The sequence below is a fragment of the Phyllostomus hastatus genome, unplaced genomic scaffold, assembly GCF_019186645.2.
Source record: "Phyllostomus hastatus isolate PE091 unplaced genomic scaffold, TTU_PhHast_1.1 phas_contig_80, whole genome shotgun sequence".
Classification (NCBI taxonomy): Eukaryota; Metazoa; Chordata; class Mammalia; order Chiroptera; family Phyllostomidae; genus Phyllostomus; species Phyllostomus hastatus.
The window spans coordinates 46590633-46615438 of NW_025333960.1; the positions used below are offsets into that span (position 1 = coordinate 46590633).

The 24806-nt window shown below is 51.4% G+C and overlaps 1 protein-coding gene across 3 annotated transcripts in view; it reads right to left on the reverse strand.

Moving 5' to 3' along the window:
• Positions 1-24806, reverse strand: part of ALPK2 (alpha kinase 2) — a 100795-nt gene that overhangs the window by 39473 nt on the left and 36516 nt on the right. For all 3 annotated transcript variants that reach the window (XR_006787000.1, XM_045849992.1, XM_045849991.1), the window contains exon 4: positions 20573-22289. Coding sequence is in view for 2 of the 3 variants with exons in the window: in XM_045849992.1 (XP_045705948.1) it covers positions 20573-22289 (1717 nt within the window). In the remaining variant the exon portion in view is untranslated. The remainder of the gene's footprint in view (positions 1-20572; positions 22290-24806) is intronic.

Here is a 24806-nt window from a genome sequence, read left to right on the forward strand (position 1 = left end):
GCAGTCTCAAGAACCTTCTCTGCCAAGGAGAGGGGGCAGTGGTAGATGTGGTGGATGCTGTGGGTGGACTGACTCAACAGCATCCCCAAGCCCCTTGTCCCCTGCTGCCTCCAACTACAGCAACCAGAACAGCACGCTCTCACAGCCCCCTGCAGAGCGAGACGGAGCCAAGGGGTGGGTTCTGGCCAGGGAGGGGCAAGGAAAATCCCAAGGAAGGGCTCTGGGGAGGCCTGGCTTGGCTTCTGCCAGGCACAGGCATGGTAGGCTCTTTGTCTACCCTGTCCTCTTCCCGTCACAAAGATGTGATGCCTGATGTCGCAGCTGCCGTCTCCCAGTCAGGAGCGACCAGCATGGCAATGACAAGCCACCACACCGTGACTGGTGGAGCAGAAAGAGAGAAAGGACAGAGGAGCGTGCAGGCATCCTTGAGCCACTGGGACAGCACTGAGACCTTCCACCTCCAGACGCCTTGTGACACGAACAGCAAAGGTCCTGAGGACTGAGGCCACTCTGCGGGGGTTGTTTTGTCACCTGCAGCTAAAAGCAATCCTGGTGCACGCCAGAAGACAATGCGTGGCTGAGGGCGAGGGAGAAGGCACCAGGTTCACCCTGGAGCCCTCCTGGAGGCACTGGGTGAACTGAGGTGGGGATTAGTTTGAAAGGCAAAGGGCTGGTCAATACGCCAAGGGATCAAAAGGGCTTGAGGCAAGATGAACTCGGAGTCCAGTGGGGGAGGGAGAACGGGGAAATCTGAGACGCAGGATCATCAAAGGAGAGGTCCCAGCTGTAAAGCAAACACAGTCCCCGGGGCCAGGAGGGTCCAGCATTTAGCTCCTTGCTTCTGCCAGCCAGCACTGCCACACGCCTTCCCATGGGGCGAATTCTCCAAATTCGGTTTCTTTTTCAATGGTCTTTGGATGTCCTCTCCCCCTTATCTGGACTAGATAGAAATAGCTCCGTGTCCTTCAGCAGTTGTCTGCACATCATCAATTTCCCGCTGTGGCTCCAGGAATCTGGGGCCGGGCGCTGCCCCGCTCCCCGGCCTCCCGGGCTGCTGCGGCCTCGCCCCTGGCTAACCTTTCCTAACTCTCTGCTGAGCCCTCACTACGGGCCAGGGTCATTTGTCACTGGATAGGTCAAACCCATACCACCGGGGCCTGCAAAATGGGAAACAGCCCGGTCCCCAGCCAGAGAAAGCTTGCGGGCAACCTAGCACGTTTCAGGAACCTGAAATATTCGCATTCCCTTCTCGTTCTCTGCTTATTCTCTGAGTTTATTTTGGGGAGTTGCCGGGTTGCCCAGAAAGGCGCTTCGCTTAAAGCCTTTGGATGTGAAAACAACACGTAATAAAGAGGGGGACACTTGTCTGAAGTCCCCAGTCCTGAACCCAGACCCTGAGTGGCCCCTGCCCTCTGACCGGCTCCTCTTCACCCCATTCCCTCGGGGAGACAAGGGATGTCCCACCAGCCGCTGTTAAGACGCTGGCAAAGTCTTAGGGTTGGCAACCTGCCGGTGTAGTCTCTTACTGGGCGTGGACAGGGTTTCCATGAGGAGTACCCTTTCCCAGGGCCCGGGGGCTCCGTGCATTCAGCGGAATCTGCCCGGCGACATGACCCGGTGTGAGAGACAGCCGAGAGCTTTCTGTGTTTGCAGTGCATCCTGGGTGACCTGAGGCAAGCAGCAGAACTCTCACTGACAGGAGCAATCACCGGGCCCTCTGTAAGCCTTAACACATGGCAGGCACTGTTCTGTTAATGCGGTTCCTGTTTACAAAATGACGTAGAAATGTGTGCCTTTGGGGGTTCGGGTTGTGTCATGCTGGGGAGAAACATACCAGCTACTCCAACACACGAGAGGGCCATTTGGTGACAGACCCCCCAAATGCGTGGGTCAGAAAGGCAGCGGTCTTCCTTTCCTGTAGGCATCTTTATTTCCCCGCATCCGGCAGCAGAGAGGAAAGCCACTATTTCCATAAGGGCGCTGGGAGACAGGCCAGCGTAAGAAAAATGGAGCTGGGAAGGCCAGAAATTTTTCTTGAAGCCCATCAGGCACTTCTGCATCGTCTTTGGTTTTTCGCTGGAAGAGACTGGACTTGGATGAGGCGCGAGAGGAAAGAGGAGGAGAGGCTGCAAGGAGGGCCGGGCCTCAGAGAACCCAGGGCTCAGTCCTGCGGCTTTGGAGAAGCCATCAGATCTCTCGGGCGGGCGCTGTCTCTTCCCCAGGGAAGTGAGAGGGTTGGCACCGTCTCCTGGCCCCAGTCACCCTGGTGCCCGGTGACCTGCTGCCATGCAAACAACACAAACATTGAAATGGGGCTTCAGCCTCTCCTTCCTTCTGGAACCGGGTCTTCCTTCAGCTGCTGAGGCTTCTAGCTCTAAGCCCGTGACTGAAAGTGTTGTTAGGGGGAAGGACATAGCATGTCGCCGTGGGTGGACTGGTCCTGAACGGGGCCCTGGGGGCCCCAGAGGGGGCCGGGGAAGAGAGGGCAGCCTGGAGAGCAGGCCAGCACCAGGCTCGGGCACTCCCTGGGGTTCTGCCTCTCTCGCCACGGCTTCTCCCTCCTGTATGCAGTAAGCAGACGGCGCTGTGTCCGCATGTGGGCCCTGGAGCCGATCCCAAAGGGTTCTGGAGGCTCGCCGACCTCGTCCCAGCCACGTTCATCACCACAGCCCCAGAAAGGACGACCATTGTCACCATGGGAACCCAACATTGCTGCCTCTTTTGGGGGGTTGAGGAAAGTGATGGCTTCTTTCCCCCAGGAACTCTTACTCTACCCACACAACTTTGTGCTTAATGTCAGGGGCCTCCAGACCCCCTGGAGCCCACCGATCCGGGGCCCACGGAGTGAACCCCCACATCGGTCATGAACAGGGGCCGGTCCAGGGGCGTGGGACCGTCGCCTTCCCACAGCCCTGAACTTCTCGGCAGATTTCAGAGTGCGTGACGAGGGGGAAGATGAAACTCTGGGCAGGTTCCAGGACGGTGTTTGCAAATCAATATCTCTCTTCGCTGTTTCTAGAATTTGTGAGCAAAATCAAAACTCAGGTAGTAGCCATCACCCTGCCGCGCTGACAGTAAGACCTCGAGTCAAACCAGTTCTTGTAAGCTTTAGAAACAGGAAGTGTGTGTCACAGTGACTGCGCTACAACTTCGCCTATTCAGCGTGACTTCAAAGCTTGCAGTAATGATGACGACCGGCACTTGGAAAATCTGAATATAAACATAAATCTAGGCAGGTCACCTGTCGCAGATGGTCATTACCAAAAATCTGAAGAAACTGCAGGCTCTTCAAGCCCCTGATCCGCCACACGTCTCTTCTATAAGTAGGAGGACAGCTCCATGCCTGCAGGTTTGGCTTCTGCTTAAGCACAATGATCCCCTCAACGCGGACAGGTCTATAGGGTACAGTTACAGGGCAGTGGTGACCGCTACTCTATGAGATTCAGAGACGGCTTCGTGCAGCAGGAGAAACAAAAGTTCCTGGACTAGTGAGAGCAATGCGGGAAGGACAGGGCTAGTCTGGTTTGGTGCGAGGCACATAGTAGGTGCTCAGAAAATAGGTCAAATGAGCGAACACCCATCCACTGTGTTCTTGGTCCAGCGTCCACATAGACAGGAAGGCTTTGCCCCTTCCGAGTCTGGTCCTCGTCTCTTCTCTGTCATTCTCTGTTGACATTGACCCCCTACCTGGAAAATTGCCCGATGGTCCTGTGCTTTGGTTAACATGTATTTTCTACTAAACTGTAACTCTTCTTCATCACTAATCATTTAATGCTTGGTTGGCCTCAGCCTTCTTTAGATCTAAGCTGAAGCCATCTGTTTTCTTCTGAGCAGAGAGAGAAGCAGCTCTTGCTTTAATCACGGACAATTGAGGTTTCCAGTATATACTAACCAGGAGACATCAGCATAGCTATATCCACGGGCACCAGGCCCTGAGTGTGGTGACGTCCCATTGGCCAGGGCACACAGTTCCACAATCACTGAGCGCTGCTGAAGGGTTAAGTTTCACATGCCTGTACTTGAAAGGCAAGAGGATCAAAGGCAGGAAGTGGGCAGGAGCACAGAACAGAGCAGACTGGAAATTCAGGGACCTCTACTGATGGAGCCATCAAAATCCGCTCTCTCCTTATAGATAGATGGAAGGGAAAAGAATGACTCACAAAGAAGCTTCTGGGAAGCTGAAGTCATTGGGGCAAGGCTTAGAGAACCAAGAAAGAAAGAACATATCTAGAAGTCAAGGCAATGATTTGAGGCAGGACAGACCAAAGAATGGCTGACCTGATATTTGCATTTATGGTGGTGTGCAAGTTCATACACATTACTTCTGGCACGCAGGAGTTCATGCAATCTCTTTATTCTTTTTTTTTAAGATTTTATTTATTTAATTTTTTAGAGAGGGAGAGAGAGAGAGAGAGAAACATCAATCAATGTGCGGTTGCTGAGGGTCATGGCCTGCAAGCCAGGAATGTACCCTGGCTGGGAATCGAACCTGGGACACTTTGGTTCCCAGCCCGAGCTCAATCCACTGAGCTACGCCAGCCAGGGCTTCAACCTCTTTATTCTTGCTCTGGAACCGACCTCGGCTTTCTCGCGAGCTCCCAACCCCAGGCAGGGGCTTGGAGAAGGAGTGGAGAAAAACAGTGTTCTCTCTGACTGGGCCGTCTCCAGTATGACTCACGCGGCCTTTAGGGAGTGCGGGGGCCCTTAGTTCTGCTTGCCCTGACCCTGCTTTTCTGGAAGCTAGTGTCTGAGCTGCCCACACGGGTAGATGGGGGAGGGGCGCCTAGTCCCCAGGTCCCAAAAGGGAAGCAGAGAAAGATCAGTCCTCAGGGTCTCCCTTCGCTTACCCCAAGTCGGGCCCAAAGCCGGGAGAAGGGCAGTCAGGGCGCGTGTGGCCTCTGGGCCCTGCCTCTAGCTCTGTGAGCATTTTGTCCCGGTGTCCCGAGGGCCAGGCACCCTTGTCGAAACCCCCACGGTCTCGCTTTCTGACTGTGCAGAGATAACGCCCGAATCTAACGTGAAGGAAAGGACTCAAAAACCTCCTCTCGCGACAAAGCCCGACTTGAAAACGTATTGTCCCGCTTCAACAAAAATAAAAACACACACACCTGTGTCTTTTCACCTGTTTGCGTCCCTCAGCGGAATCTCACCACCATCTCCACTCCGCCCTCCCCCCCCGCCCCACCAGGGGCAACCCTCGTCTCCCCAGCTGCTTTGCTTTGGAAGGACGTTCTGGAGGCAAAAATGAAAAAACAAACATTTTTTTTTTCTGCTACCCCCGCGTACACACCACCGGCAACTGCGCTCGTTTCCTAGGGCGGCGGAAACACATTACCACAAACTCAGTGACTTAACACACACTTGTTCTCTCTGGCCCGGGGGCCGGAAGCCTGAGATCAAGGTGTCCCAGGGCCGGTCCCCTGGTCTCTTCACCTCTTGTTGACAAATGACCTCATCTCACCCGATGCCGTCCGTGAAGACCCTAGTCCCCAGCACGGTCGCATGCGGAGGTTCCACGTGGACATCGGTCTGGGGAGACACCGTGCAACCCACTGGAGCAACCGAATCTTTTCCCAGCAGGCCCTGCAGGGCCTCCCCCCCACCACACTCTGCAGTCTGCCACCAGCGCTCAGCACTGAAGCTCTGCCACGTCACTGGGCGGTGCAGGCTTCAGGAGGAGAGAGAGAGAGGCTTAGAATAGTCCAGCAGCAGGACGGCTCCAGGCAGGCCGGTGCTCTTCTGGAAATCCTGCCTGCTCCCGTGGTTAGCAGTCTGCGGGCAGAGTGGAGTTCAAAACCTCACGTCCACCCCACCCCAGGGCTGGTCCTTGTCCCTGCCCTGCTCTTAGGGTGGCTGGCAGCCTGGAGGCCAGCCCTCCAGACCTGCAGGCAGCTCCGGCCACTTCGGAATATTCTTGAGAGATGCGCCCAGGCCGGAGCTGGAAGAGGTCCACTCCGCTGAAGGGGAGGCAGTGCCTGGGGGAGCGCCTTCTGTTTGTGGACACCTGTAGACCCCCAACTAGGGATCTTCAAGACGAAGGGTAAACTGTTCTCGTGATGGTTCATTTCCCACCCAGCACCATCAGTTTGATAGTAAATGTGAAAGCACTTGTTTTTAGAACATCACTCGAAAAAAAATATGCCCAAAATCTCAAGGCAGTATCAAAATACCTGTGCTGACTCAGAAAGATAATTTTTCAAGCATCAGCAGAAAGGGGAACTTAGAGAAGGTGCCGGCTCCGGCCCAGGCTCCGCCCCCGCCTCAGCTCTGCAAACGCGGTGGAGGCCGTCCATCGGAGCAGGTGGGAGGGCATGGTCTTTCGTGTTCCTGTCTTGCCCCTTTAACTCCGTTTAATTCAGTTTGACAAATAATATTAAGGGGGCCTGGGTCTGGTATTCACATATGAATCAGAGCCGGCGTCTGGGTCCACGGGGCTCACAGGGTGACGGCCCAGCCAGGCAAACCAGCAGCTGTGACAGACAGTGAGTGCCCGCAGAGAGGGGAACCAACCTCTATAGGAGAACCCCATTCTCCTGCAGGGAGAGGAGAAGGCACAGGTGTACCAGGGAAAATCCAGAATCCACACATTTGCTGCATTTGCGCATTTACATTTATTAATCCCTTTACTCATCGAGTCCTTGTGGCAAGCTCTCCACGAGCCAGGCCTCATCCTAGCGGCTGGGGAAAGAACCTCCCAGTGAAAGACTCTGTCTTCGTGACACTCACATTCTGCATAAGGAGGTAGACAAGGTCAAGGATGTCCTGTAAGGAAGGAAGGGGGAGGAAAGAGCATGCGCAAAGGCACTGGGGCAGGCGAGTGCTCAGTTACGAGAATGGCTAGGATGGGGGGCTGGGGAAGGGGAGCGGGAGCAGGGAGACGCCGAGGAGAGGGGCTGCGGCTAGTGCATCTTGCAGAGCACTCAGATTTCTTTCATCTCCTGCAGCGAGAGGCTCCATCGCAGTTGGACAGGGGCTGGGAAGGTACTGTTGTCTTAAACAAGGGAATGGCATTCCCAGACGTGGGTATCAGGGGGATTGTCGCAGCAGCAATTGGACAGCGTGGTGATGTTGACGACTGAGGGGCGGAGAGTGTTGTCGGTTGAATCAAGATGAGTTCGGATCCTGCTGCCTGGCGCCTGCGCATGTGACCTTACTGAAAGCAGAGTTTTCCCGGATGTAACCGAGTTACGGTGAGACCACACTGGGTCAGAGTGGGCTCTGGTCCAGCAGCTGGTGCCTTTACAAGAAGAGGGAAGTCTGGACTCAGGGACACACCGGGAAAGCGCCATGCGACCACAGGGGCAGAGACTGGAGCGAGGCGGCTACCAGGACAGCTGGCAACCATGGAAACTGTGAGAGAGAGAGAGAGAGGGGCAGACAGGCAGACAGAGAGAGGGGCAGACAGATGTGGAGCGGCTGCTGCCTCGGAGCGTCCAGGGGAACCGGGCCCGCCAACACCCTGACTTCAGACTCCTGGCCCCCAGGACTGGAGAGAACCCACCTGTGCATTGAGGGCCCATGAAGAGGGGGAGCTCCTGACTCAGGAGGCCCCATGGAGGGAGAGTAGACAGGACTCGGGGACAGGCACGAGGAGGGCATAAGGGCCCCTCTCAGGCTCCCAGCTCTGGGCTTTCACTGTCCATTCTTGGAGGGGTTGAGACTCGGTACCCTAGGCCGGCGCTTCATAAAGACGTGCCGGCTCCGCTGTCACCTCTGGGCTGTAGCAGAGCCACTGCGTGTGGAAGGTCTACGGGGGACTCGGGGGAAGGTGAAGGCTGTGTTCGGGGGCTACCAGGAGAGCCACGGGGGGTTCAGAATCGGGACAGCAGATGTCTGCTGCTCCCGCCTCTGACGGCAGGCAGCCGGGAGGGACGCTAGGCACCACGGTGCATGGCAGCGGGATGGGTGCCCAGGTTCATCTCTCTCTCTCTCTCTCTCTCTCTCTCTCTCTCTCTCTTTCTCTCTCCTCCCCCCCACTCTCTCTCTCTGTCACCACAGGCCACATCCTGAACTCTGTCCCCAACCCCGATCACAAGACAGACGGCAACATCCCTGAGCACGAACACCGACCCGGAGGTGCTCCAGCCACTCCTGGTGTGGGACCCCCTCCTGATGTGGGACCGTGGGACCCTCTCCCTCCCTGGCAACCCCCCAAGTGTCCCCCACCTCCACTTCTCTTGAGGATCCTCAGTGGGTCCTTCTTCGGATCAATCACAGGCTGAGAGGCTTCTCTGCCCTTCCTTTCCCCAGAGGTGCGGAGGCTGAGAGGCCTGACTGGGGGGGTGGGGGGGGGGGCGGGGGGGCGGGGTGTTAAGTAGCCCTGTCCGTCCCATTGGCACAGGGAACAGCACCAGCTCTGCATGCACAGCACGGGGACTGCAGGGTTCAGCCATGAGTGTAGGACACGTCAAGAGGACAGGGACTTTGGAGTGCCACAGGGGGCTGAAGGCCTGAGCGGCTCTGCGCCCCTCTGCGGAGAAGATATCCAGACTCTAGGCAGGAGGAGGCTACCAGCGGAGCCCGGGAGAAGCTGGCTGCTGCTTTCCCTCTGCTTCTTCCCACCCTCGCCCCTCTCGGCGGAGGGGACACAGAAGAGACACTGGGGTGCAAGGGAGCATCCGAGGGGCCACTCCTGCTGCTTTGCAGGGGCGGCTTTCTCTAAGTTCAAGTTCATCAGTATCTTTGAGGCCCGTGCTCTGAGATTACAGGTGCTCTGAAAAGCGTATCAGGGTCCCAGTCGTGAGGCCAGTTCCGGACATGGATGAGCAACTCAGGGGCGCAAAACCCTCCTGCCCTCCTGCAGTCTCCGGGCTGCCCACTCCTCTCCAACCAGGGGCAAGTGTATCTTTCCTCGTCCAGTGGGAGGCTGTGGACCAGCCTTGCTGAGCAGATTCCCAGAGGATGGGGAGGAGGTGGCCGAACCTTCGAACCTTCGCCGTCTCAGCAGTGATGCCCATTTGGGAGGAAGTTATCTGACCCCTGGCCCTGAGCACTGGTCTGGTCCTGGCCCGGCTGTTGGCTTATGGGTCTAACTAGGAAGGTCACGGGCTTATTTGTTTTTAAGTACTTTTTAAACTTATTCGAATAGTTAACGCACACACACAAACCCAGCATGGACTTCACACGCTACGCAACGGAAGGGCACAGAGTGACAGTGAAGTGTCCCTCCTGCTCCAGCCACCCTCTCGGTCGGTCCCGTTCACCAGAGGCAACCACAGCTATCAGAGTTTATTTTCGTTCCAGAGAGCCGCGAGGAACTCGGACCTAAAATGGAACTAGGGAGCCAGGTCATGTCATGGTCGGGGCTCGAGGGCCCGAAGTCAGGCAGGCTGCTCAGGGCCAGGCCGCCCCGCTCCTGACCCGGAGCCCGGATAGGGGCGGGATTCCCCTCGCTGCGCTGCGCTGCTGAGGTCACTGAACTGGCTTGCCCGCTGAGGTCCGGGCGCGGCCCCTGGCACGCACCTCCGCTCAATAACCGGCCGCTATTATTAGCTGTTGGGCCACGGAGCGAGGTGGCGGAGCAGTGTGGGAGGCGGGGGGCGCCGAAAACTCCCTGGGAGAAGCCCTCCGCCTTTGTTGCTCACGGTGCCGTCCCTGGAAATCCCCGGGAGTGTGTTAGCAATGCAGGTTCCCAGGCCCCGCCCCACAGGAGCTGACCCGACCTGCCCAGCTCCCCACTGATCTGTGTGTGAGGCGGGGTTTGAGGGGCACAGCCCTGGGGGGCTGGGCGTAGAGTCCCGGCCCCTGGCGAGTGGTCTTGCTACTTCTGTTCAGACTCCTCACGACACACACCCATGAGGAAAACACGTTTAAGGGAAAAGCCCTCCCCTCCTCCCTCCCTAGATTTCCAATTACAGCTGATTTCCCCAGCACAGTAACCTGTGACCTCCAAGACTGCTGGAATGTGTCCTCTTTTGTCCTGCAGCTTGACAAGTAACCCGATCGATGGCCCGGGGGCAGGGTAGCATGCTGTTTTTAAAGTGACACAAGAGACTCCGTGGAGCCTGCCCAGCGCCCAGCAGGGCAGCCAGGAGGCCAGCTGGGACGCGAGGCCTGGCGGTGGGGGCACCTGGGGGAGCTCGTGGGCAGAAAGGAGGCTGCACAGGGCGGGGTGGGGGCTGAAGGGGCTCCCGGGGCAACCAGCAGGCCTTGCCGAGGACTCTACGGTGTGTAAGGAGCCGCCCTTACATACCTTACCCATGTAAATTCTCTTTCAGCCTCCTCTAGAGGAGCATTACAAACCCCAGCCGTGGAGACACATTTGTCCAGACCCATAGAACGTGCGCCACCAAGAGTGAGTGAGCCCAGTGTAAACCGTGGACTCTGGGGGGTGATGGCGCATCAGCGTAGGTTCCCTGATTGTGACAGATGCAGAGAGAGAGAGAGAGAGAGAATTGCATTTTGTCACTGGGTCAGCTGTAGATGAGAAGAAAAACAACAGCCCTGAAGTTGAAGGGCCAGGGCAGTGTGCCTTTTAAAAATCACAACGGCAGCAGAAACGCCGTCCACCTCCCCCCTTCCCCCCGCAGAAGCTGTCAGCCATCTGTGGCTGCAGAAGGTATGCAATGTGCCTGGCGCAACTCAAGGACTGAACTTTAAATTTTACCTATGCTACTTAATGTACACGTATATTTATACATGAACCAGTTTATAAGTGGTTCAGTTAGGAAAAGTGCGAAGTAGGTTTGGAACAGCTTGGGCCTGTGAACCTACCCCTTCGACTGTTTATTTCATGGATCAAGCATTTCCAACACAGTTAGACCCCCAGTTGAGACATGCTGTAAGTGTGGAATATACAACAGATTTTTGAGGACTTAATATCAAAATAAAATAAAATAAAATATCTCAATAACTTTTACATAGATTACATATTGAAATATTTTGGTCATATTGACTATGTTAATAAATCATTAAAGTTTACCTGTGTCTTCAAACGTTTTTAAAAATGAGGCTTCCAAAAAAGTTAAAATTATATATCTGGCGTGCCCTCCTACACTGCTGGCGGAATGTGAAATGGCGCAGCTGCTCCATAAAACAGGCTGGTAGCTCCTCCACAGGTTAGACAGAGCACCCAGCAATTCCACTCCTAGGTGTTTACCCACGAAAACTGAACACACGTGTCCACACAAAAACTTGTACATGAATGTTCATACACACACTACCCATAAAAGCTACAAAGTGGGAACAGCCCAAATGCCCACCAACTGATGAACGGATAAAAATAAATGTGATTGCTCTGGCTGGTGTGGCTCAGTGGATTGAGTGTCGGCCTGCAAACCAAAGGGTCACTTGTTTGATTCCCAGTCAGGGCATATGCCTGGTTTGCGGACCAGGTCGCCAGTAGCAGGCACAAGAGAGGCAACCACACATCAATGTTTCTCTTACTCCCTTCCCCTCTCTGTAAAAATAAATAAAGTCTTTAAAAAAAAATAGATGTGGTATTTCCATACAGTGTAATAACATCCGGCCATAAAAAGGAATGAGGAATTGATGAATGTTCCAAGATGAATGACCCTTGAAATACTATGTTAAGGGAACAAAAGTAGACCCACGAAAGACAGGAAATGTCCAGAATAAGCAAATCTAAACAGACAGAAATTAGGGTTTGCCAGGAGATAGGAGAAGGGGAGAGGAGCAAGTGACAATTAATGAGTATGAGGTTTCTTTGGAGGACAATGAAAATATTCTGGAATTAAATGGTGGTGTTGGTTGCACAACTTGTGAACATGTACAAAATTACCTGTGTGGCTTACATAAAATTTCTGTGGGACGGAGCTGATTGGGGGCAGAGTTTAGCCACAGCTAGTCGGGGGACACTGGCAACACCTGGAGGTAGCCCTGGCTGCCAGCTGGGGTGGAGTGAGGAGCAGAGACTGCAGCTGGCCAGGGGCGCTGCTGAACACCCTGCAACACACGGGACAGTTGCCCACAGCACAGAATCAACCTGCCCCAAAGGTCAGCAGTGTTGCGTTTAAGAAGCCCTGCCTAGAGGCTGCGCAGGGGTTCATTCCCAGCTTCCTCTGCACCACCTTGGCCTCTTTGCCCGGTGGTCAGAAGGTCCATTCTGGGCATGACCTTCCCAGAAGGCTTTCTCCCGGGCTCCAGCCACATCACAGGCATTCTTGGGCCAGGAGCGCCTCTGAACACCGGAGATTCTGGGGACTCGGAGACATTGTAGGCAGATGGTGAAGTTCCAGCGTGGGTCAGCTGTGGAGTCCATGACTGTCCCTACTCTCTGAGGCTTCCTGAGTTCCAGAATGTTACGCTTGCTTTAAATTCAGCCCGTCTCACGTGGGGCGGAGGCCCGAGAAATGACTCCAGGGCACACAGCTGGCTCAAGGCAGGCCCAGGACTAAACTCAAGGATTCCTCGGCCCCCGCGTTTGTTTTCCTTTTTTTAAAAAGTTAGCTTTTTTAACTATACAGGTAATAATCGAATAGTTTCCTTTAAAAACATTACATCACTAATCACTCCTCCAAATGCAAGATTCGTATTTCCCGAAATCAGTCACTACTATCATTTTGGTGTGGCCCCTTCCAGACTTAAAAAACATATGTACACATGTATGTACAAATAACATATGCTATTCTGGCTTGTGTTGGGGGCGTGCATGGTATCATGTTGTATGTGCCGTTCTGTAATACACCTTTCTCACACTCTACAAAATGTTCCCAGATGTCCGTCATTTGAACAGGCCACATTTTATTAGCCATTTCCACATAAATGTTTCCTTAGACCAACAATTCTGCAACACATACTGTGGTACGTGTCTGCTTAGGCCTGGAGACAATCTTTCTCGAGAGCAGATATTGAGAGCTGAAGCTTATGTTATTTGATTGTTATGTTATTATGTTATTATATTGTTATGTAGCAATACAATGTGGAATGTCTTTTTTTTAATTTTTAAAGGCTATCATGAAATTACACTCCTGCTGGTAATCAGTGTGCCCATTTCTAGTAATTGCAACAACTTGATATTATCATCCTTGTACAACTTTTCACGTGTTTATTAACCATTTGTAGTTCCTCTTCTATGAACTTCATATTTATTTAATTTTTAAGAATTCAGTTGGTAGGAGTATTTTTCTTATCTATTTGGTTTTTTATGTAATTTGGAAATTCATCTGTCTCTATTACAAATATTCTACCAGTTTCCCCTGGTGTGTCACTTGCACGTATGTTTGTTTACAGCACTTTTTGTTATATAGGAATTTTTAATTTGATGTCTTCAAAATTATCAAGTTTATTCTTTGTTGTTATTGTTGCTCTCTGGGTCCCAAAAAGAAATTATAGCTTTTGAGGTCATAAAAATAGTTTCTAATATGTTTGCAGTGGTTTATAGGTTTGTTTTTCTATCTTTAACTCAGAGATCCTCTGGAGTTTATTTGGGGTTCATTATAAGGTATTCATCTTAGTTTTTATTTTTCTCATAAGGATGAGTAACTGAGTCAGCTTTGAAGATTTTGTTTTTTCCCTCAAACTTGAGAACCTATTACTATCATAAACCACATCCAGTGTATTCTTGGGCCTGATTCTGTACTCTCTACTCAGTTTGTTTATCTATTTATCTATTGCTGCTAGTACCATACCGTTTTGGTGACCACAGCTTTATCAGCTGTTTTAATAGGCGGTTGGTTAGTCCCGCATTTTTGTGCCCCATTTCAGCAGAGCCAGTTCACTTTCAGTCAGAGCAAAAAGAAAGACCAGGAAGTCCTGTGTCTGGCCCCCAGCTCCCACCCGAGGCAGTGGGGAGAGGTTTGCTACACTGACTGGAACCCACCCAGCAGCCAAGTGGCCCTCCTCTCACCAGCCTCCCCTGCTGCCGCCCAAATTCCTGCCCCTGAACTGCTGCTCCTCAAAATAAAACTCAGCTGGAGATGACACACCTGTTCTGGATTAGTTACAATAAATCAGGATCTGTATTTATTTCAGTTGCCGGACAGGTGAAGCACAAGCCACATTTATAGCAAGCCAGCTAGGAAGCAGAGGAAAATGCCAGTCACGAGGTTTTCTTCCTCTTCGGCCCAAGTGCCTGGGCGAGCCCTGAACTTCCTGTTGTTTCCCCGGTCCTGTGGTCCCTGCAGGAACGCCTCGGGTTGTAGCCTTCTCCTGGGGCTCAGTCTCTCTGAGCCCACGGTTTACACCCCACTGCCCATGAAACTCACCCAGAGGGCCTATGAAAAGTACCAATTCAACAAGTCTGGGGGAAGAGGTAGAGATCTGTATTTTTAAACATGCACCGTAGTGGGTGACTCCACTGCCGGTAAATCTAGGCCCTCACTTTTGATGTTCTGCCCTGAGGACTCGGAGCACCTGAGCAGGAGGAGGCCTTCCAACTCCGTGAGGTCTCCGCGCGCCGAAATGACTTAGCCCTGTGAGATTGTCCATAGGGGGCTGACCCTATGAGATTGGCCATAGGGGAATGGCCCTATCAGATTGTCAATAAGGAAATGGCCCTACGAGATTGGTTGATAGGGGAATGACGTCAGTGTAACGCAGACGCTGCATTGGTTTATACGCACGCACTGTTTGCTAGACCAAGGGGCCCTGAGTAGCTGGAGTAAATGATAGAACCTTGAGCGGGAAGTGGAAAGGCCTTTACCTTGGCTTCTGCACCAGCAGCAGGGACCCTTCTGAGTCGTACTGTAACACAGTTACAACCACACCCTGGCCCCGCGCTCCTGTCTTCTGTGAAACGCGCTCCAGGTCCGCGTGCCTGAGGGCAGAGGTTTCTCCCAGGCCCACCTTCCCAGCAGCCCCACTGCCTGGAGGTCCACCCTGCCTTCGTGGTCTCAGCATCCACCGGCTTGCTCCAGCTAAAGGTCAGTAGCATTTCCACTCAGTTATCTTGTGTACTTTTTAATATCTGCCATGGCAACCACTGGCCAACCTAAGCCGCCGCCCTGGGTGGTCCGAGGGTGCTTCCTGGGCACATCTCCTGCTTTTGTCTCTGGTTTTAAAATGGCCTGTTTATGAAGTAACCTGTGGGGAATGCTATTTTCCCCAGGGGCCCTGATATTTTAAGTGTGTGATTGTGCAGAACGTGAGGCATTTCAGGAACGCATATATTGCAGTAATGCACCCAGGTGTGAATTGCCCCTGTTTGAAATGCAGTACCAAGTACCCTGTACTTTGTTCCTTGGCTAACACAGAGGGAAACTGGGGCAAAGGGTTCCAAAGTCTCTGAGAGTACACTTCCACGAGGTGACAGCTGTGGCTCTCTGCAACCCTTCTCGGTGAGGGTGGAACCTGGGGCCCCCCAGGCCGACCCCTGCATTCCACTCGATGAGGACTCTAAGGCACACATGCCTGAGCCCACCCTAGAACCACCCAAATCAGGACTTCTGGGGTAGCACCTGTACATTCAGGAAAAAGCACAGGTGATTTCAAAGCACAGCGAGGATTCTCAGCCTTGGAGGTACAGAGAATCACCTGGGAGCTTTTAAATCCCCCTATGCCCAAGCCACACCACCAGCCAGATTACATCAGTATCTCCAGGTGCGGAACTCCGAGCGCTGGAATGTTTTAAAGTCGCAGGTGGTGCCACGTGTAGCCAGGGCAGAGACCACAAACCTGAGAAAGATCTCGGTCTCCAGACCAGGGCTTCTGGAACTTCAGCATGCACCCACACCTCCCAGGAGTCAGGTTAAAATGCAGATTCCGACTCCGCAGGACTGAGGTGGGGCCTGGGATTCTGCATTTTGACAAGCTTCTCTGCAGACGACACTGTGAGTAGGAAGACTGTGGAGCTAATGACTGTCCACTGACTATTGAACACTGACGGAGTACATCACTGCAGTGAACCAGGACAATGATCTTCCAGGCCCGGGGCAGTAATGGCATTTGGCAGGAGTGGCGCTTGGGCTTTGTGATTAAAAACAAAACAGATGTTTGTACTACTCCCTGGGTCAGCCATGGAGTCCTGCTGAGGAGAGACGCAACTGCCAGGTGCTGAGGGACGAGCGCTTATAAACTCTGCCCTTCCCCCATGGTCAGTAGACAGACCTGGCTTATCTGCCTTCTGGAGTCAGTTTTAACAGTTGCGGTTTGGGGGATGTGGGAGGGAAATACATATTATTATGCAAATGAATCCAAGATCTCAGGTTGTACTGTCCCAGATATGAAAACGCTATTGCAAGGTTTAGATGATCTGCTTATATTTTTCTATGTTTAAAAAATTTTTGCTGGAGACCTACTCTGTGCCCTGCATGTCACTGGGTACCTGGCCATGCAAATTTTTAGGTTGCTGTCTCCCTGTTCTTGCACTGCCGGCCTAGCGACTAGGCTGAACTTGGAACAAACTGAAGTTTCGTACCACAGTTATCACCAAACATACACGGGTGATACGTTTGCATAGATTTACTGCACATGCATACCAGTGGATGGTACAAGTAAAACTGAGGGATCTGAGTAAGATCAGCAGATGCCACCGTGGGCAATATCTTGGAGATATACCACAGCTTGGCACAATGTTACCATCCAGGGGAACCGGGCAAAGTGTACAGCAAGTTCTCTATTATTTCTTATGGTGTGTGTGCATGTACCATCATCTCACAAACATTTCCACCAAAAAGAGGTATAAAGCCATTTGTCACCAGCCCTCAGTATGTCTTTAATAACAGGGAGAAAGAACGCATGTATTAAGGAGGTAAATAAACAAAGTAAAGGGGCTAATACTTACTAAATGCTAACTGCATAACAGGGACTCCGTTGAGCATTCTCCATGCAAGACTTCACTCCTCACGACACCCTATGAAGTATTTTTATTTATTATTATTATTATTATATCTGTTTTCGATGAGGAAGCTGGGACTGAGAGAGCCTGAGTATCGTTTCGCAGGGGCCCAGAGTCAGACAGCCGCAGGGCAGGAACCAAACTCAGATCTGTAGCCCGCTACCCTCTCCGGAGAATGTGGCCAGGAAGCTGCAAAGAGCAATCCTAAGCAGGGACGAGGCAGGCACTTCAAGGGAGGTGCGTCTCGAAGGACCACCCCCGCAGGACCCAGGCCCTGAAGGACCGGAGAGCTGAGCTAGCACCCAGCCACGTGAGGGCGTTTTGGACAAGCAGGTGGAGAATGCGCCACATGTCTGAGAAAATGCTTTGTTTTCCAGGTAAGGACACCAGTGGGTATGCCTGCTTTGCTTCTCCGAGGTAGATGGAAGGTCTTGAGTGCTCAGGGACTAGGGTAAGATCTTCTTGGATCTACGTGAGCATGGTCACTGCTGAGGCCAAGGTTGTATGTGAATCACCAACATTCACAAGGGAACCCAAGTACAAGGTATGGGATGCCCTAGCACAAACCAGCTCATTCCTGGGACCAAGAGAACAATGAGAAGCAATGTCCTCATGGCAAGCTGGCATGTGAGGGGAACCACAGAGTCCACTTAGGCCCATGAAAGCCATGAAGGGGTTGGGACCCATCATCATAGGTTCATAGCTGACTACACCTGGAATGTAATCTAGGTCCGTATGGCTACTCACTCAATTATTAAGTGTCATGCAGCCAGCACCGCTCCAAGGACTTGGGATATATCAGTGACCAAAATAAAGTGGCCAAACTCCCTGCCACCATGGAGCTCCCTTTCTCTGCTTAGTGCTTGTTTCCCATCAGAAAGCTTCTTAACTATCAGAACCTAAGAAGACATTCCCATACTGTACACTTGAGACCTCATGCCCCCAAAGAGAAACACAAGTCTCTTTGTGGGGCGGGGCGGGGCAGCTGTGCCAAAGGGCAGGCGAGCACTTCTGACCTGAGAGTGGGGGTGATCTTACCCCAGCGTGGCCGCAGGGAAACTTAAGATGGGCAGCTTCTCAGGTCCTGCCTCTGAGTTGGATCAGAAAAGGGAGATCAAAACCAAGGTGAAGAATTGGCTGTGTATTCTTGAAGGTGGTTCAAGTTAACCTTGGGTACCCTCTCTGTTTTCCACTCCCAAACCGGGATTAACTTTGGCACCTTCCATACATGTACAAGAATTGGGGGCCCTCCAATCCTAGCCCGAGTAAGAACTAGTTCAAGATAAATCTGAACAAGATGGCCTTGCATTGTAAAAGCAGGAGAGGAAGACAGTAAATACACCTGGAGACATGCGCGCAGGCAGGAGATATTCTACAGGATAGCCTGGTGCTTATAAAGCAGCATTAAAAATAAGGAGCTTTTTTCCAGAATGCTAAAGCAATATGCAGACAAAGAGAAAATACTACAAGATAAGCTGCGGTCACTGTCTCTGCAAAAGACACCTAAAGGTAAGTGAATAAGGCAAGAGTAGGCGTGGGCAAGTTTACTAAACCTTACCCCCAGCCAGGGACTGTTAATCATTGCAAGATTGTAAGTTCCCACAAGCTTCAAATGTCTGGGAATACATATTTAAAATGCCTTTTGACTTAGCTGTGAAAAGATTCACTAATCTTTATTTTCCTGAACAGTATTAGAAAAAGTTTGATTTCGTTCCCAGGGGCTCCCCACCCCCTCCCCGCAATGCTTCTGTGCCACTTTCGCAAGGATATTTAGCCGCCCGCTGTAGGTTTGGCTCCTTGCCTATGTGTGTTCAGAAACACAGACATCTCCTGCAATTCGACAGGAGGTTTTTGCACGCGTGAAAGAATCTGTCCTCAATCTCTCCCTGGCAAAATGTTCTTGCTTTAGTCACGGGGAAACAAATGCCACCGATACAGAGACGTATCTCTAACTTCAAGCTGCACAGAACTGTTCTCGAATGTACAACTTTCATTCACATTTCTGGTCGTCCCTTGAGTGAGAGGTCAGGTCAGCCCTGCGCCCGAGCACGGCAAAGCGAGGAAGGGACCTACTACCTGCAGAAGGCAGGCTTTCTAAGAAGTCGTGTTCATGGTTCCGAGATCATAGTCATGCCACCAAACACTCCGGACCTGGAGTGAATTGCTGGTGAGCTGGGTGTGCATTCCTGAATGTGTGAGTGTGTGTGAGCGTGTAAGCAAGGGTCCCATAAGAACTTCGACAGAGAGGAGAATGAGCACAGGACAGGCGACCTTGGTCCCAGAGACGGCCCATTGGATTTAGCTGCATCGCCAGTAAACGAGGGAGCAGGCTGGCTGGTCACCGGGCCCTCGGTCTCAACATTCAGTTCAGGGTACAAGCTGAGGATGACAGAGTGGTGGGTCTAACACTGTCGATTGCCCCTCCTTCTTCACTACTTTACCCTCCCCCCAACCTCTAGTAATGAGTGTGCCCAATGGAAAGCTCAGTGTGGGGAACAACTGTAAAAAGGCACTTTGCGGAGTTAGGAAGAGCACTTTATGAATAGAAAAGGTGAATAGAAATGCTGTATTTACTGACAGGCAAAAATTAATAGTGTCACTGAGTTTTGCATTAGTACCTGACCAAACCACCTCCGTGCACGCATCTGGGGTTCTGTGGTCATTGGCATGTGTTCAAGAGCCACATAGGACAGACCTTGCTCTCACGCACAAAGTGTAAGTGGGGCTTGTACACGTCAGGCTGGCCAGCGGGGCAGAACAGTTTGCTCAGTAAAAAGCCGCCTCAGCCCTGGAGATTTTTAGATTGGCAATTTTATGATGGGACGTTAGAAATCAATATAGTAAATGTTGACTTTTTCACAGAGAGTTCAATAAGTTTCAGTGCATTTGGGAACATTTTATTTTCTCGGGGGTATGTCTAGTCTATAAAAACAATACTGGGCTCTACTACAAAGTTGGAGGAAGGGAACACAAGATATAGTAAAAATAATTGGTAAATAACTCGTCTTATGTATTTATTTACAAAATAGAACCTTGACACTACATGGCATCAAGTCAAAGCCCATCGGAACCCTCTCACATTAAAAGTACAATAAATTCATATATCGAACACATCATTTGTGCATCAATTAGCCCTAGGAATTGAATTCCATCTCTCTCAAATACACCCCCAAATCAGTAACAGGGTAAAACAAATAGACTCTCCAGCAGTGTTTTCTTAGACTCTTTCATACTTCGTGGTCTAAGCGAAACAAAACAAAACACACATCCGATCCGAACATCCCCCCAGCACAGCGAAGCCTGCCTTGTCTCCTCTCTCCAGCACCAGCAGGTGAATTCGACGAGTCCTTCGGACACACGGAAACCTTCCATTCATACCAGGAATTCTGACTGAAGCCAACACTCCCCATTTTCAAAGTGCCCCCACCCCAAAATGACTAAAAAGAATGTTTTGCTTTTGCTTTAAGGCCTAGCCCCCAAAACACTTGTTTGAAAACCCTTCTGAAGAGGGGTGTCGCCCGATAAAACACACACAGTGGACGGGCTATCGGGTTCCTTTTTCCAGCTGTCCGGGATCCCATTAGTACCTCTTACTTCTATCTGTCTTTTGCTATAATTAGGACGGCTTAGGGTTTATCTGGGCTTTTTTTCAAAACCAGATTTCCTTCCTAGCAGCAGCAGCTGTCATTCACCAGGGCCCTGGCAGGCCTGTGGTTCAGCAATCGGGAATGAGACGTGAAGGCAGAGACACACACACACACACACACACACGTACACACACGCACGCACACACACAAGTACCTTTTACCTTGTAATTTTTCAAAAGGGAAATCTTACCTGAGGGTGAGCACTCTGGTCTGGAGCCCGGCTTGTCTCGAAGAGGTTATTAACCTGCACCCCTTCTCCCTCCAAGTCCGAGCCCCCTTGCGGGGGGCGTGCGCCTGGTGGAGTTTGCAGCGTTTTTGCCTCCTGCTCGGCGTGGGTTGGAATAGCCCCTTCTGGACAGGACGGGGAATTCAAACCAGGAGCTTCTGCTGTGGTGCCAGAGCCATCCTTCCTCTTGCCCTGCGTTAGTGGGTGCTCAGCGGGCTCAGGGGTGTGGGGGCGGTGAAGGGTGCCGTCCGTGGCACTGTCTCTCGGGCTGGGCTTCGGCTTCCTGGGTTTCCCCTTCATGCCCAGCCGCCTCGCCTGGCCAGGTTTCTCTGAGCAGCTCTTGCTCCATGAACCCGCTTCCCCTGGTCGCTCCTCGGCCACCATCTCCACACACTGGCTCATCCCCGACGTTTCCCACTCCCCAGGCAGGCGCTTCGCCTCTCTGCCTGTCGCCGCTTTATCCACGGTTAGTGGCTTGTCACTGGCGAATTCCTCTCCTGCTGGGTGGCTGTCTCTGGTTTCCCCCTGAATTCCTGGATAATCATTTTCAGCAGAAGCGGTGGGCCGTTTATATCTGCCCTGGTCTGTCACGGCAGACGTCCCATCCTGGTGAGATCCCAAAGTCAGAGTCATCCCTGTCTGTGGGCATGGGGGCCCGTGGGTGGAGGCTCGGCGACGCCTCGCCACCACTCCTTGGGATTGTGAGTGATCACCAGAGAAGCCAGCACAGGCCTCCATCGGTCCAGTGTCATCTGACACTGGCGGCCCACGACCCATTTCACCGAGCGAAGGCTCACACTCCCCCAGGCCATACTTGCTGAATTCCATCTCTTCGTCATCGCTTTCTAATAAAAAAACATGCTCAGTCCCCTCCAGGTTCCTTTGCCAAACAGCATTAGAGTAGTCCGTCATAACATCGGAACATTCCAGATACTCCAGGTCATCATCTGAAAACTCCTCGGTGTAGGTTAGGGTTATCTCTGGGCAAAGTTCATAGTCACTGTCAGAGTCGTCGCTGGAAACCCGTGAGCTGATTTGTTCATTGACAGGGGCCCTGTCACCTGGGTAAATGGATGTGGCTGCCTCTGACAGCGGTAGGCTGACACTAATGTATTTCTGTGCTTTGGGACTTTGAGGACTGGCGTGCAAGTCTTCATCGTTGTTGAATGCACCATCCGTTAACTTTGATAATTTGGACTGCACTGTCCCGTGGCAATAGACATCTTGTTTATCGGGAACATTACTCGGATTAGGGAAAAGCAACCCATCTGCAGTCGCCTCTTTGCTATTCGGATCACAAGCCTCTTCCATGTGCCGTGTTCCTTTAGCATCCAAGGGATTTTCCAAACTGGACGAGTTTGTATCATTGCTGGCCAGTAACTGGAGTGAGCGCAAAGGGTTAACTTTGGAGGAGGACGAGGAATCAGCTGATAAGGGAGTCCCCAACCAGAGACTCTCTTCTTCCTTAGAAGGAGGTTCTTTGTCATCCACTTGATTTGTGCTTTTCTGCTCAGAGGTCTGTGGGCCATGGTTCCAACCTGTGGTCCCATGCTCTGTCGGGTTAGGAAGGAGTTGCTTGTTCTCTGACGAGCGCTCGACTTCAATGGAAGCGGAACAGCAGATCATCCCAAAACAGTTTTTAGCAGAAATCTGGTACACAGCGGTGTCATTTTGGGTACAGCTAGAATGAAGAGAACAGACAGGTGAGTTGGCCATGTTTGGATGGACATGCATGCTGACACTTCTCACATCGGGGCACACGCAGGAAACAGACACAACTGCTGCTGCACACTCTGGGACGTCTGGGGTCGCCCTGGAAAGGGGTTTGCGGTCAGAGGCAACTCGCTTCTGAGTTCCGTCTGTCCCCATTCTGCTGGGAATCCTGGGAAGCTCAGTGTTGTCCCTTAGGACTTCCCACACTCTCTCCCCCAACTGATAATGCTGAGAACTGCTTAGAGGAATGGGGAAATGTCTTATATTCTAGTCTCTTCCCTCCTTTTATTTTAAGCCCTGTTTATGCTATGGGAAGTTGAAAAAGCATTCTTTTCTGGAGTGAGACTTTGTACACAAGGAACTGAAGTATTCTACCTCACAGATTGGGGACAGCACAAGCAATTACTCTCTAAGACCACGCTAAGAAAGCCTGGTTCTTGCCAGGAGACTGTAAGGATAAGACCATATACTAGGTTCGTGTGTATGAAGAAGAGTGTGCCATTTCCTCTTTAATTTAACATGACCGTTAAATTCGAGCCACAGCCAGTGAGCCCCTCTAGCTGGAAACCTCAGACACATGCTGTCCTGACTTACGTAAACCAAGCCGGGCATTCAGCTTTGGCCCAGCAGGGAAGGAACTGAATCCTGGGTCACGCCGAGCCTGCTCTCCCTGCTTAAGCTGGTGCTCCTGCAGCCCCTCCCTTTACTGACGAGTGCCCTGGAGCCTTGAGCCTGACCTGCTTTTCTGACCTCTCCCACTAGAGTCCTTCCCCAGGCTCTGCAGTCCCAGTAAAAACATGTTACGCTTGCTTTATAATTTGCCCTCTTGTTGATCTCGTTTGACATCACGGTAATTGTAACATTGCCGATCTCACTCTATGTACTGCCCAGCACAGAAGCCAACAACCACATTCAGAAGGCAGGAGCTGGGAGTCTGGCTTTGACGTAGAGGCGATGCTGACACCGTTATTGACTGATCTGTGTAAAACGCACACAGACATCTAACCCAGGAGGTTCAGCGTTAGACAAATGTGTGTCGCATTGTATCCTCCTGCCTGATGTGTTAAGAGCTGAGGAAGGGTCAAGGAGACGCATGAGACATCCTGTCCCGCCCTAACTGACTAAAAGTCCACTGGGGGAAATAACAGGACTTTCTTAGAGGACCTCATAGGTCAGTTTTGTGCTAAGTTGCCTGACACAAACGGGTAGAGCTGGGGAATCCAGAGAAGGGACTTCCGTGCTAGCAGCTGAAATGGTAGGAATAGGGTTGGGGTTTAGCGTCTCTGCAAGACGCTGGCAGAGTGACGTGCGTGGCCTACAGCGATTTGACAGGAATGCAAAACCAGCCAGGAAGGAATTCCCCGAACAATTAACTGAGTTCCCTCCTTAGTGTCTCTCCCTTTGGCTGAGGGGAGCGGCAGCATTCCTCCTGCCTGCCGTGAAAGTCTTGTCTGAATACTCCAGGTTCTTCCCACGTTAAAGGAAAAGAGCTCCATGCAACCCAAAGTGAATGCGGTGGCTTCTGAGCTTGGACCTCCCGGATTGGTCTAACCCAGAGGTCCTCCGACTTTTTAGCAGGAGGGCCCCTTCACACTCTCTGAACTAGCTGAGGACTCCCAAGAATGTTTGTTTATAGGTGTTATGTCTTCCGATTTATACCATATTAAAACTGAGGGGAATGGAAAACATTTACTTATTCATTTAAAATAACAGAAATAAACTCATTACAGGTTAAAATAAATAACATATTTTTAGGAAAAATACCTCTATTGTTCCAGAACAAAGTAAAATTTTATAAGAGTGGCATTGCTTTACTGTTTTTTTTTTTATATGTCTTTACTATCTGGCCTAATAGAAGACAGATGGATTTTCGCATGTGCTTCTGCATTCAGTGTGATGTAATACACAGCTTTGGCTGAAGTATCTGCGGAAAAACTGGCCTTACACAGACGTGTAGTTGGAAAAAGAAAGAATATTTTAATAGTCTTTCCATATGATTGCCGATAACCTTCTCTGATACTATTCGAAGATTAGTTGCAGTGCGGAATTTTAAACCATGTCAATGAACTTTTCATACTTGTTATGTAAAACCCAGGGGTCTATATTGCATTTTATGGGCAGCTTGTACCTATGCAGGGTTTTGTAACATCATGAATTGGTCACTTGGAAAAACTTGGTTCATGAGATCTTCCAAATGTTAATACATTTCATTACACAATATATTTTTTAAAGATTTTATTTATTTATCCCTAGAGAGGGAAGGGAGGGAGAAAGAGAGAGAGAAACATCAATGTGCGGTTGCTGGGGTTCATGGCCTGCAACCCAGGCATGTACCCTGACTGGGAATCGAACCTGTGACACTTTGGTTCGCAGCCCACACTCATTATACAATATTTTTTAAAATCACAATTATTACTATGACTACTGCTGTTATCAGAATAATTCTGAAGTATTGGAAAGCTGCCAGATTTCTGATGAAGAATGC